The following is a 15,576-nucleotide window of genomic DNA, read 5'->3' on the forward strand; positions in this document are numbered from 1 at the left end:
CATAGGAATGTTGCCATAACGTTGCGTGCCACTGCACAGGGCGCACATGGACGATCTGAATACTTTGCGGACGATGTCAGAACGCCGCAGAGGTGTGACTGATGTTAAGTTCATAATAATAATTGCCAAGAAGATTTTTAGAATCCCTCTAAAGCTCTTTGTTTTAACAACTTTTAACTGTGTTTACATTCGCAGATTTTGCTTTAAACCCTACTGTATTATTTTGCGTTGTTCTAGTTGCCATCCGTAGTAAAAAGTGTTCCATGATTTACGATCGTTTATTCAATGCTATTATAATACGCGGTGTTTCTATTATTTTTCAATGATTTATTAGTAAGTCAATTTAGCGGCCATTGTGGGAAGATCACTAGGCCATCAATCAATTGCTCACGCGCCTGTTGTAAGCCTTTCTGTGACAGTTGTTATGATTGGTTGATCGTAAAATTGTGACATGCCCCCTGACGATTTACACGTATATAGAGACTGTTTTGTGTTAGAAACGGACTAACAAATATTGTGAAACACTGGTGCAGAAAATGAGGAAAGTTGAATATGAGAATTGTGATACAATTATTGCATAGACTATTGGATATACAATTATAGTTCTGTATTGTTTTTATAAAGAATACAACGTCAAATTCATTCTTGGCTGGATTCTGAATTTATTTAAGTAAGTATTATTCTTATAAGATAATTATTAGCTCTCAAGGTAAGGTGATATAAAGTTATAAAAAAGCGTTTCCCAGTTTTAATATTTTATGAAATGAAATGGTATTTCTATCTCTATGGGTTGATTTACGCTGTTAAAACTTACCTTTACCGAAAAACATACGAGTGCAATTGAAAAAAGACAAGAAGCAAAAGTGACTACAAATGTATATAAGTTTAAATGTCTTCAGTTAATGCAAGTAACTAAAGTAAGTTTTAATATACATTGTGTTGGACAACGGTCTAAAAATAAAGTCATGGTACTAGTTAAATTCAAAAAATTCTTCTATTGATGTCACGTTTATTTATAAAAACAAACAAATAATATGTATAATGTTTAAATTAAGTGTTTCTTTTTTATATAAATCTTTTATCGTTTTGTGTATCAATTATGCTCCCCAAATTTAATATTCAGCTGGACGAACACAGATGTATGCCGCAACACACATGCTTGTCTTGTTGCTGCACAGCTTCTTCATATAAAAATACCACAGCTCACACTTTAAATTATAACGCTTAGCTTAAAAAGCTACAAAAAACTCGCGTTGCGATGATTTATAATTCATAAATACGTTCAACAATGTAAAACATGACAGTTTTTGTTGTCTTGATCGTAACTCACAAGATATATTGCGATCTCATTTTTGTATAAAAAATGACTCAAACCGCTACGAATTGTTTTTGGAACATTAATGTCAACATTTATAACCAATTGTTTTATGCAAACCCTGCGAGCGTTTACGTAATTTTAATAGAATAAACGTATTCTTACGACTATCATGCATATAAATTGAGAACATAGATGGCTTTGCACGCGTTGTCCTCATTATAAAACAATGTTAACAATCTTAACGAATAAAATAGTATTGAGTTTGCGTAAGACAAACATGCATAGTAAATGAGCCCAATGAGTATGAGCCTTAAGAGCAAGGTGTTCATAATAATTAACATTGCATAATATTTTAGCAGTGCTTTGTAAAAAGGGGGTTTAATGCATGAGCGAAAAGTGTCGTCCCACATTAGCCTGTGCAGTCCTTACAAGCTGATCAGGGGCGACACTTTCCGCCTGAACTGGATTTTTGCTAAGTAGAGACTTTGTTAGAACATGAAAATATCATAAAAGCGGACTGCACAAGCTAATCTGGGACGACACTTTACGCACATCTATTAACCCTTTCTGTGAGGGAACCGACGTTTGAAGGCCTGTGCAAACAGTTTGGATCCAGATGAGACGCCAAACTGTTTGCTATTCTGATAGTATTCTTTGAAACAAATCGAAGAAAATGCTAATTTTAGAAATTTAGCAGACAACACTTTAGCAGACGACAAATTTCCCAGCATGCCAAGGGTTAAACCCCTTTTTTACAGATCATTGTTCATTTGTGTTTTTTGTTTACTAAAATATTTTCAGATTATTCAGCTACTCCTATCAAAATCAACTGGTCACAGTTTTAAGGTCTGAAAAATCGGACCGTTTTACCGCAAGTGGACGCCCTACAACAGTCACTGAAAGACCGGCCCTGACGATGACGGTTGTCGCGTTTACCTGTTTGGCCGGTTTGGTGGCATATCTTCTGATAAGCATGACGGCGGGGCAACAGTCGGACATGATTTCCAGATGTAAGTGGCGCTTTAAGTGAAATTTTGAATCTTCTGAAACGTATAATATGTTAATGTTTTGTAAGTTGATAAGGTAGTTGCTGTCATATTCTTGTTTGACATTGTTTATTTGAAAGGGTTTAAACACAATAATGCCAAAAAATCTTCTGCCGCTCTAAAGTCTTTAATGTTAAATGCTGATCACCTTCATTGGCACCGTTCTGTTGAACATCCTCGGGCGTCCGTTAACATATCGATATCTTTCTCCAGCAGTTGTGTCAAATCCTGTTATGGTCTCATCTTACATAACTTGATAACTGAACTGATAACATATTTTAACAAAACGAACATAGTAATCGGCGGGAGGCCGGCACTTATTTTTTCTCCAAACCTTATCTTCGTCAAATACACACCTCAAATAGCGAATCAATAGATGTACAGCGCATGTGAACACCAAAACGAGTAACTAGTGATTTTTAGCGCAAAACTGTTACGGTACTTATTTACCTAAAAAACAAACACCATACCAACACAAAACAGTAGAAAAAATACATTTATTCACCGTTTTAAAGTTGAAAGACGTTTGCTTAACAAATACAAAATGATGCAGCGAAGCAGAATATTCGTATTCATATTCGTAATCGTGTTAAAGCTGTTGTAATTACTTTATTCGGGGAGAGTAAAGAACTATTAAACGTGGACTGTTTCTCACATGCATTGCCAAATATGACCGGTCCATGGCTTTAGATCACATATACGTGCCTTGTTTAGGTACAAGGCTTTTAACATGATGTAATAAACGTCAGAAATTCACCGGCTTCCGCTGTCCAAAAAGACAAAAATAGTTTGATACATGTTACAATGGCTGTAAAATATTATTGCGCTGTTAAACTCGTGTTCTAGCACGATTTGGCTATTCGGACAAGATGGTTTTTAGTTGTTTTTTTAAACATTTCTTTGTTGGTAACTAAGCATTGTATCGTATGTGTCTTTTTTCATCGAGACATTTATTGTGAAAGGTTATCGTTCCGTAATTTAATTTAATGTGAATGACGTACGCTATTTATTTTGTATTGTTTTGAGATGGGGATACAATAACTGATGTAGCAATATAAACTGACAGTTGTACCAAAGATAGTTGCTGGTAAACCGTTCAAATGTAACGTTTAATGTCGTGTCGAAAGAACGAAATTATATATGATTAAATAAGTATACATACATTAACCCATGTATGCCTAGCGTCTAGACGCCGCATGATGCGGCCTCTCATCAGGGTCTGCGCTGTTTGCTTAAAGGAATTTCTGTAAGAAATATTCTAAATATAGAAATAAATATACTAGACTTCCCTAATTTTGGAAATAAAATGATCAAATTTAGAAGGATGAGAGAGTCCACTAGGAATAAATGAGTTAACGACTGACGTCCAGTGTGCGCATACATGTATCTAACCACAACACTTGCTTTGCATATATTGCATGCTCCAATGAAGGATCTAGAGGTGTATCATCGTTGAAGTAACATTGTTATTACCAAAAAAACATCGGCTTGCAATACCCACGGTGCCCATACCACGTGACTTTTTAAAATCTGTGTTGGCAGAATAAAGCGCGACCCAGTTAACATTTTTAATGATGTTTTTTATATCCGCTCATTCGTAAGAGTTTCCTATAGGTATCATGATCTTTTTAAACACATAAGTTTATTTGCAGTAAAGTGCAACCGCGCGTTTGTTATATGAAGTCCCCACACTGATCCGACATTTTTCTAATCGTTCAAACGCGCGGTTGCACTTTACTGAAAGAAATAATTATTTGTTTAAAAAGTTCACGATACCTATAGAAAACTCTTACGAATGAGCGGGCTCTCCACTTCTTCCATTTAGAAATGGTGATATATTTAAAAAGAGATCCTTTAAACTGTTAACTGGGTCGCGCTTTATTCTCCCAACACAGATCCGAAAAAGTGACGTGGTATAGGCACCGTGAATACCACTAAGTTAACATTGCCAGTGGTTATGTTCAGGCAACATAGCATCCGAAAATTTTCGATTCCAGTTTTAATTAAATCAACTGTAAATATGTATTTAGACTATGATTCATGTATTGGGGGATGACGATTGCATTGTCTAAATATCTGGTAAACAACTGCTAACATGGTATGCAAATACAAGACAAAGCCACACTGCAAGAACAACGTTTTACATTTGTGTATTTATGGACATTTCCAGATGCGATGTTTAACGTGTCTAACGCGTCCTTCCTAACGTCTTGACATTGATGATCATCATTTTTTATGGTCAATCACCGAGCAAACGTGAAGCTTTTATATACAGTGTACGTAAATATTGACTCTGTATTATCACTCTTCAGTTAGTTAACATCTACAACATAGGAATATTGAAAATATATCATACATATTAATGCAACAATACATTAAAATCATCCATTATTTACACGAATATTTATTTTTTTTAATTTGTCAAATATGTTTTATACTTTAACAGGTTCTTGAAATTAAAAGCCCATAAATACCTTTAAACCAACGCATAGTTCGTACAATATTTCGAAAAATAGATTTAACAAGATACAAAATGTTCTTTTTTGTTTTTTGGGGGGACGATATATACAAAACATTTTCATGTGCCAAGTTAATGTTCGTGTGACGTATACACATAATCGGTACAGGAAATTAACATGGAATACATTTTGGCACAAAAAATAATAAAAACGAGCATTTCGTATCCCGTTAAATCTATGTAAATTGTTACCATGCCACATATAGCGTTGAAAGTTTGGCTATTGCTATACGGAGCACTTATTTGCAATGGGTTAAATTTATTTTACGAGATATTGTGCGAAATCTTTTTAGTATTTATTTAACTGTAAATAATTGCCGTGAATGGTATAACATTTTAAATACCAAGTGCGAAATTATATAATGTCAGAATAGTAAATCTCAACAAAAGGAAAATTTAAGGCTCACTAAGTTAGATTGTTAACGTTCTATGTTTGTACTAAGTGAAACAACTCTAGTTGTAACGAAACTATGGAACAATTAATGCGAGTACATTATGACTTTAACATGTCTATTTAGATACTTGCGTGAGATGCATTACACGCCTGTTTGTTGTTATCACTCCAAAACAAGAAAGAACAGTTACGTTCGGTTCCTTCATCATTTAGCAGTTGTTTGCCGCTGATAGCAGCAATGGGCGATATAATATGGGTAAGAATCTGGAAGGGTATCGCGCTAGCGGCACCACGTAGTAATGGGGTTTCTGAATGACTTCAGTCTTTGACAGGAGGCCAAGGATGCCTTAACAGAGCTCCAGATAATTTTTTAAGATAAAGAGTATTTCAATCATGTTTTTTTAGCTGATGAGTAAAATACAAAATCAAAGACTTTTGCGGGAGTATTTGCAATACTCCCACTAAAAGCTTTATTTTTTTATTCGTCCGTTGAATAACCTGATATTTGGCGGATTGCTTTGCTAGCGGTACGTTTCCATATCAGTTAGGAGCCACAGTGGAGTCACGCTATGGTACATAATAGGTCATGAAGTTTTATTCTTCCATAAGTGCATTCGTGTCTAGTGAACAACATATCTGTGATCATTTGCCGTAGTTAACCTTAACTATCACAAGGCTGTGCTGAAATAGTTATTTGGTATGTAAGTTCGTGTTCAGAAAGCAGAGTTTGAGAAGGAACACATGCTTTCATGCGGCAATTTAAGCAATCAATATTAGCCAACCGATAAGAATTAAAGACAAGTCAGTTCATGAGGGAGTTACAAGATTTTGACAAAGTTTTGCGATAATTCTGATGAATTGTTATGGTTTAAGGACATCGTAGTTGTCAGTAATTAACTGAGTTTCGATTCGCGCAGTGCTGAGGGATGGCCAATCGTGCAACGAAATCGGTCATTGTGTGTGAATTAACGTCGTATCCAGTTTCCTTTGGTCATTGTGTGTGAATTAACGTCGTATCCAGTTTCCTTTGGTCATTGTGTGTGAATTAACGTCGTATCCAGTTTCCTTCGGTCATTGTGTGTGAATTAACGTCGTATCCAGTTTCCTTTATTTCATTATGGCAAACAGCGATAAACAACCATTTCTTAATTGCGGGTCAACGGAAGATGACGACTTAAGCGATCTTTAACATGAATTCCTTCGTATTTTGCTGATTCTCTGAATATAAGATTTTTTTTCGTAGATTTTTATTGAATACCGATGCAACATTTGTTGCTGGTGTTTTTTTTCTAAAAAAAAACGTGTACACATCTTCATTTAATCAGTTTTCCCAAGTTTGAGCATATCTTATTTCACAATGTATTTGTCTCTGGAGTGATTGTGCTCTGTATCAAAAGCGCACGATGTCGTCTGGCAGGGTTTGGTTCCCGGTTCTTTATGTGATCAGTGGATGTTCGAGTCCGTAGTACGCAAGGTCACATAGAAACTTGTCTTTACATAGAACATATCACTCCGCATTTTTTAATGTCTGGCTATGAAAAATATCATAAACGCGAAGAGTGTCGTCTCTGATTTAAGTCTAGACATAAGATCCCAACGTTTCCAAATTGGTTGTGATTATATGTTTTGTACATGTGTGGATGAATTAATCTTCACTGAATCGCATTACATGGCACGGGTATTTAAAAAATATATGTTGAAGCAAACATATAAATTTACTCACCCTGTAGAATTATCCTAAAAATTTATAAAATGTAAAATTTATAAATGCATCGCAAAAATGAGGTGGCGCCCGTGATAAAGGCCGTGATTATATTTCCCAGTTTATTTGCAAACACTGTTTTAGTCTAAATCGGTTCTTAGATGAACATCTTATTGAATTGATGCATCTCAGAATTGTGTTGTGAGTAAGATATATTGTCTCAGCATGGATTGATGCTTTGATAATTTTGAATTATAACTCGTTTGCACTCAAGAAAACATAACAAAAAGCTTGCGTCTTGTATATGAATGTTCTAATTGACAGCATATTAGTGGTCATAAAACACATAAAACAGTGGTGACTCTTGTTGTCTCACGATGTCTCGATGTGCCGAACAAGAACACGCGTAACGACGCATTGACTTCAAAGGCTATACATCGGGTGACAGTTACGGGATTTTTATCGCTTCTTTACTAGATATATTGCATGTTCAATGTAATTTAACAATCCACAAAACAATACAACGTCTTGTCTTAAAAAACATGGACGTAAACTGTATAAGGCATCACTCGTTGAGTGCCTTAATATATCGATATAATTAAAATCACTATGAAGACTTTCGATCGGTCCGTCAGTAAATGCTTCTAATAGTTGTATAACCATTAGGTGCGGTAATCACAACATTCACAAGATATAGTACCATATATATATATATATATATATATATATATATATATATATTATTTTTGCTAACAAGTAACTGTCTACCAACGAAAAATGCAATAAAAGCGGAAATGTTGTCCCTGATTATCTTAGATAAACACCAGGACGACATTTTGCGCGCATGCATTAGTTCCGGTTTTCAAGGAGCGAGGATCATATGAGTCGCGTTCTGAGTAAACTGGGCTTAATGCATGTGCGTAAAGTGTCGTTCCAGATTAGCCTGTGCAGTCCGCACAGGCTAATCAGGGACGACACTTTCCGCTTTTATGGTATTTTTAGTTTCAAGGAAGTCCCTCCTTACCGAAAATCAAGTTTAGTCGTTTAGACTGCACAGGCTAATCTGGGATGACACTTTACGCTCATGCATTATGCCCAGTTTTATCAGAACGCGACTCATATCAGTTTTATCAGAACGCGACTCATATCAGTTTTATCAGAACGCGACTCATATGAATAATAGTGGCGATCTGGCGACCGGTCGTATCATCGCGATTCGACCTTACTTGTATAACAACATAAGCACCTAGACAAGACACAGGTATGCAAAAACAAACACATTTACAGGGACGGATGGATTCGGAGGGTCAAAATGAAGCACTCTATTCAATTTAATATATATTCTGACCTAAGAATAATTCATCATTTAATCTATTATCCATGAACAATTCGTTTTCGGTAGTTTCGTTTCGAAGTAATAAATATGTAGAAATACAATGCGTCTTTGTTAATTGAGATTTATAACTATACTGGTCATGTACGTAATTCCGGCCTGTACGTAAAAAATCGGCCACCTATGTAAAATCATTTTCATGATCTTAACGCACATATTTTGTTTTTATTTAGAAAAATCAACATGAAAACCATCCCTACTCTCAATATTTTGCAAATGTAAGAACCACATCACTGTAAACTTTTGTGTTAAAATGTCACAAATATAGCAGGAAATATTTGGCTCGTGGGGAAAGTGATGTCATCATTTGTTTCAACAATTATATTCATATAAGAAACAAATATATTTGATAAAATTATTTTTATTTTATCTAATAAACTTAAATTAAAGTTTTACCAATTAATTGTACAAAAAATTATATTCAAAACATAAAAATCAGAACCTAAATATATTTTTTAATATATGAATTACCTCCCTTTATAAGAATATTACTAGATTACATGTTTTAATATTATATATAAGCGTTTACTAATAATCAACACTGAAGTCAACTTTTCAAACAAAATGTGTTTACTTTTTTAGCTATGTTTGTAAAGAATTATTAAACACATTAAAAACAATTTTTTTTAATGAATTAGCAGTTTCCCATTGCTTATATTTATTAAAATAGGTAGGGGGAGTAACTGGTATAATAATTTCGCATTTATTTTAAATTTCAAGTCAAAAATTTTAATAGCATAAACATTGATTAATACTCTGAATTTGAGGACATTTGTCAAAAGATAATGCTTTGTAATTTTATCTGCAGATCAAACTGAAAAGTGGCCGATTTTTTAGGTACATTTAACCTACGAAAATGGATAGTTTACATGTCATCATTTTCTGTTAATTAAGTAACATTCACCGATCTAATTCTATTTAAATTTTCATGCTAGGTTAGTTTTGAACCCAGGATTATATATGTGAAGTTTAGTTTCAACCAGTTGCCTAACACTAAAGATTTTTCTTAAATAGTCCCAAAAGTGGCCGGAATTACGTACATGACCAGTAATGCCAAATTTACAACGGACGTTATAGAACAGTATATTATTGGGAATACTTTGAAACACACGGAGTTGTGTTTTTTGTTTTAAGTAATACTTTAAACATATTTTATTTCCAAGTAATGACATTGTACAAATATATACATTGGTCCATACATACATAATGGAAAAAGGGTTAGACCTGAAGTTCTTCAACATTATCGGGGGTTTTTCCCTTGCAATAGTTTTAACATGTTGTAATGGTGACAGACTTACATAAAATATTAATCATGTCATTTACACATTATATAATTGAGACCATAAATCCTAATAATTATATTTATTATATGATGACAACAGTACTACTAATAATAACAGTAGTTACCAAGAATAGTAATACTAATAGTAATAATGATAATAAAACGAAATAATAATAATGATTTTATAGAAAATATACAGATATCTTATACAATGAAGGATATTAATAATGATAGTACCAAAGATAGTAATATAGTAATAAGTAATAAGCCCTGTCCAGCAAAATATAAAAAAAAAGAGTTAGCTAAGTAATGAATCGCTTTGTCGTAGTAATATATTTTTTAACTTCGTTAAAAATGATGGTGTTGTTTTCATAATTTAGAGAAGGCTTACCATAAAGGAGCATCTCACATTTTAGGGGATGAAACGATCTTAGCGCAATAATAGAGCTATTCGCTGCAAATGGTATGTATGGCAACGAAAGAAGTAATGCTCAACATTTTCAACATCATTTCCGCACGCACATAGGGGAGTGTTTTTAAATGATTATTGAATAAGTCTGGGTTAAGGTTGCTGCAGTTATTTCTTAAACGGGCATGTAAAATTGATGAGTGTCTATCCCCAGTGTAAAAGTATTGAGGATTATCTTCGCATAAATTAAATAATTGTTTCAATGAAGTTTTAAACATCGAAATGGTGTCAATGTTTCGTATATCAATAGGTAACGAAATTCATAGACTAATTGCAGATGGTAAAAACGAGCGCGAATAAAGAAAAGTTCTTCTTGATAAAATAGTATAGTCTTCCGCGTTTCTAAGATTACGAAAGGATTGTTCATGAACTGTTGGTGGGAGAAGGTTAGTAAGGTAATTGGGACACTGGCCGTTATGCATTTTGTATATATTAATTAGTTTTAGATAAGTTCGTCGTTTTTCTAGACTTGGCCATTTAACTTCAGTGTAAAGGTTTCTAAGTGAGACGGATCTGGTTAGGCCTGAGACAATACGCGCGGCTTCAGTTTGGATTTTTTTCAAGTAATTCCTTGTCGTACAATGTACAACCGTCCCATACAACACACGCGTATTCTAATAATAGCCGCAAATGTGTAAAATATATTTGATTTAGACATTTTCTTGATAGTTTGTATTAACTTTACGCATAACGCCGAGGATTTTCGACGCGGATGTCAGTATATTATTTATGTGGTGTTCCATTTACCATCGCTGCTAAGCGTAAGACCGAGATGTTTGTGTTCATCAACAAATGTTACGGGTACATTACCAAACATTAACTTGGGAAAAGGAATATTCTTTTGTGTTGTGAATAGAATAGCTTCGGTTTTTTGGGGATTAAAATCAACAAGCCAACGCTTTGCCCATACGTTAATTAGGCATAGATCATGATTTAAAATACCCTCGAGATCAGCTAATACAGATGTGGTACATGATAATAAAGTATCATCAGCAAACAGTCGGGTAATACTTAAATGGTTTTCTACAATATCAATAACGTAAATCAAGAAAAACAACGGTCCTAATACTGAGCCCTGGGGTACACCGGCATTTACTTCTAATGACTGCGACTTTGCTGAGCCGACAAGTACTCTTTGGGTACGGTTAGACAAGTAACTCTCTATCCATTGTAGTATATTTCCACTTATGCCATTTTGTTTAAGTTTGAATAAAAGACCTCGATGCCAAACACGGTCGAACGCCTTGGATATATCGCAGAATATCATACAATTAAGTTTCTTGTCGTCAATAGATCGAGCTATTTGATCAAATATATCAATGAGTTGGTAGACTGTTGAGTGCCCTCTAAGAAATCCTGATTGTTTGCAATAAATTAAATTGTGTGCAATAAAATGGTTATACAAGTGTTTATATACAGCACGCTCCATAAGTTTTCCTAAACAGCTTAATAGAGAGATTGGGCGATAGTTTGAAGGTATGTTCGAGTCACCCTTTTTGAATAAGGGCATCACAATTGCATTTTTCCATAATGAAGGAAATGTGCATTCTTGTAGTGAGCTATTAAACAAAAGGCATAACGGTTTTGAACTAGACTCGCAAGTACGCTTAAGAACAAGATGACTGATTAAATCTTCACCAACAGTTTTGTTGGTTATTAAAATTTTGATTATATCGATTATTTCAGTTTCAGTAATCGACACATTTTGCAAACTGGCAAATGGAAACTGAGTAGGGGCGAGAAGAACTCCCGAAGATGAATTTAAAGTTGAAATGGAAACAAAATAATTGTTTAAGCACGTTGCTTTCTCTTTTTCAGAAATATATATAGTTACGTTTCCATGTAAGTCGACCGATTTTAGGGGTGGGTATCACATCAGAATGTGAATGCGAGTGTATGAGATGTTTTAACATCTTCCAGTATTGCCTGGAATTGCTTGATTTTAAATCAATTAATGTATTTTCAATATTGGAGTAAATTTTTACTTTGCATGCTTAATCATATTGTTGACTCTGTTACGAGCGTGTTTGAATTCAGCCCAGTTGTTTTCAGAAGGTTGTTTTATAGCGGTAGCTTTAAGTCAGTCGCGTTTACGTGAAAATGTACGTATCATAGAGTCGTACCAAGGTTTATCATTGGGACGGACTGTAACTAATTTAAATGGAATACATAATTTCATTAGTTCTAAAAGTTTGTCCGTGAATAAAGTGGTAGCATCATCTACACTCATCATTGTTATAAAATTCCAATTTTCTATGTTTATTAAATTGTTAAGACGTTGAAAATCAGCTCGTTTGTACAACCAAACATGTATCTGCATCGGTTTACTTATGACTGTCGGAACTTTAATGTGCGCAGCCTTGGTATGGTGATCACTTACGGAATTACCAATTGATATAACCTCACTGTTCAATACAATTAAATTATCGGAGACATTTATTGGGTCAATTAATGTAGAAGTATTGGCAGTGACTCTAGTTGCTTCAGTTATGACGTTTCTTAAATTAAATATTGCCAATGACTGTTTAAGACGGGTATAGTTTTTGAGTTGGTCTTCATTTATATCACCAAGCATAATAACATTTTGGTTCATATCAAAGGCTTTGTCAATAATAGTTTCGAGGTCATTCCAAAAAGATACATTTGAGTTCGGGGGACGATAAAAGCAGCAAAGTAAAGCGGAAAAGTAGCCAGTATTAAGTTAAATCCATAATGAATGCACACTTGGACATTCTAACTCAATAACACGCCGCGACAATAAAGACTCATTTACATAAATTAATAAGCCGCTGGAGTCAGGTGTATAATCTTTACGGTGAAAACCTGTATTAAAACCTTCAATTGTTAAAACATTATCGGGAACAACATCAGTTAGATGAGTTTCCGTGAAGCATAAAATGTCAAAATTACACAGATTACTTGCTACATAATCGAGTTTGTTACGTATTGACCGCATGTTCAAATGCAAGAAACTGAGTTCCTTGTAATCGGGTCCTGGATATAACTCAATATCCCCTGATAAAAATAAAAGAAAACGTAAAGCGTCAATTAATATCAGAATCATTTCAAAGACAAGCGGTCGAGTAATGCAGCCTGAAAAAGCGCGCGATAGCCCGAAAAGGGTGAGAAAAAGTAGTACGAATTCGCTTGTTGCACTCCACATGTAAAATATTTTTTACGACGACAATATTTACTTGAATTAAATAACCCCACAGTCATTCGATAAGCAGCAATATCGTTACCCATTAGGTAAAAGTTTAACACACAAACATAAATGACTGAATGGCCCTGAGGTTTTACCAAAATAAATTACATTTCGTGCAACTTCTTTACATATGCTGGACAGGACTAAATATGCACAAAAATCAAAAAGGATAAGAAAATGAAACATAAAGGGGGTGAGACAGTTGGATAATATAGGTTTAGTAAAAGTATTTAAGCATATTGTTAGTTGAAAGCTAGCATAAACAACGATCTATAGCTTTTTAATTCTAGTTGACAAAACTACAAGTGACAAGATATTTAAAAAGAAACAATGGAAGAGAGTATTTTAAAGCGTATATATAAAGAATAAAGTCAATAGTGTACCATGATAAGTGTCGTTTAACATAAAGACAGCAAAACGATTAACAACAAGCATAACATCAATAGCTGTAGTAAATAGTGGTCAGAATATATGTACACGAGAAATGTTAACATAAACAACAGCATAACATGTAACAGCATTCACAATATCAATAGCTACAGTAATAAGCTACAATAAATTGGAGTCAGAAGATCTTAAATATGTTTATAATTGGTGAGTTCAGTCATAGCTTATCTTATCCCAATTAAACACGGCTATTATCTGTTAAATAAGCTCACGACACTTTATTTTCGGGATACACAGGGATAAAGAGGATTATGATTGCTTTAAAAGAATAGCAATACTATTACAAAAACCCAGTGACCTGTGTCATTACGTGATGTAACGTGATATAATAGTTTCAAAAAGATCTGAAAAAATCACTATTCGTAATCAATAAAAGTAATAGTAGATACATTTTAGAAAGATCTGTTCATGGCAGCCACGGTGTTTGCGTTGTAAATACAGATGACTAAGAATCTCGTGCATAATGACGTAAGTGAGCAATCAAGGGCTTGATCTGTGAACTACTTCGTAAAACACATAAATTTCGTGATTATCGTTATACAATGCCTTGTAGCAAAGGTTCGGTTTACCATTAAATCCGAAAATTGCTATTCATACTCAATAAAATTGATTGATTAAAGCTGCATTTTATTAAAAACTGTTTATCGCTGTCATGGCTTTCTCAAGGCAAAAAATGGTTATTACAAATCACGTGTTTACTAGTGAGTGTGAAAGTATATGCTTAATCTAATTTGCGTGTTCTATGCATTTATTAGATTTAGATATTTGGTATATAAATATTTATAATTAAACAAATAGCCATTAAAAGTGGTGTAATAAGCATATTACGTAAAGAAGAATGTTAAATGTTTAATGGACTTAACGATTGAGGATGCAAGTGGAGGGGGGGGGGGGGGGGGCAAAAGTACATTTCATACACGAAAATAGTAAAACACATCTAAATACACACACAACAAAGCAACTACCGACACAATAGCACATATGATCATATCACATGCATTTTATAGACAAGATAGCACTGCCTCAGTCTATTCGAAAGAAAGAATAACCTTTACGTAGAAATGTGTGGGTTAAGTATATACAAGATTTAAAACAGGTACAAGCACCGATTAAGTTTTATATCTTAATATACTGATTTAACATCGACTTATTGATTATTGGTATAACTTGACAACAATTGGAACTCATGTTTTTATAACGGAACAACATTTGGAAAAACTTAGGTAGTAAAGACAATAATCATGTTACAAGCGTGTTGTGATAGAAAAAATAAGATTGTGTATTTATAAAACAACAACAACAACATATCTTGATGACTGTTAAAAAAGGTACTTTGTATATCCTTATAATATAATATTCGATCGACGATACCTTAAGTGTTTGGTTGATTGGAATTTATTATAGATTCAGCGATTCGAGTCGTCGGATCTGAATGACTCTACGTAAACATTGTTGCTGACTCTGTGGATTTTCGACTTCGAGTCCTTGATTAAAATGGTACCGTCAGATGACCATGCACCAAGTAGGCGACCCGATTTCACTAGGGCCCTTGCGTTGAATAGCAGGGAGCTTCTCTTGGCAGTAAGGTCCTCATTGATGAACGTGCTCTTATAGCCAACGTCTTTCAGTTTTTATCGGCTTAGGTACAGTTTTTGTCTGGCTCTGTATAAGGTAAACTTGACTATAATTTCCCGGGGTTTGCTTGGATTAGGTTTGCCGACTCTGTGAGATCGGTCAATTTCTGTCAGGGACAGGCCGGAACCGATCGCATCAGACAGTTTGAGAATCAGATCATCCGTGTT

At 34.3% G+C, this 15,576-nt stretch overlaps 1 protein-coding gene across 1 annotated transcript in view; it reads left to right on the forward strand.

Annotated features, from left to right (window-relative positions):
* The first annotated feature begins 2,137 nt into the window (after window positions 1-2,137).
* The window catches only part of LOC127831436 (uncharacterized), a 38,165-nt gene continuing 24,726 nt past the window's right edge, over window positions 2,138-15,576 (forward strand). Inside the window, exon 1 of the mRNA XM_052356418.1 lies at window positions 2,138-2,328. Within this exon, the coding sequence (XP_052212378.1) occupies window positions 2,235-2,328 (94 nt within the window). The 5' untranslated portion in view covers window positions 2,138-2,234. The remainder of the gene's footprint in view (window positions 2,329-15,576) is intronic.

Source organism: Dreissena polymorpha, chromosome 5 (assembly GCF_020536995.1).
Source record: "Dreissena polymorpha isolate Duluth1 chromosome 5, UMN_Dpol_1.0, whole genome shotgun sequence".
In the NCBI taxonomy this organism is placed as follows: domain Eukaryota; kingdom Metazoa; phylum Mollusca; class Bivalvia; order Myida; family Dreissenidae; genus Dreissena; species Dreissena polymorpha.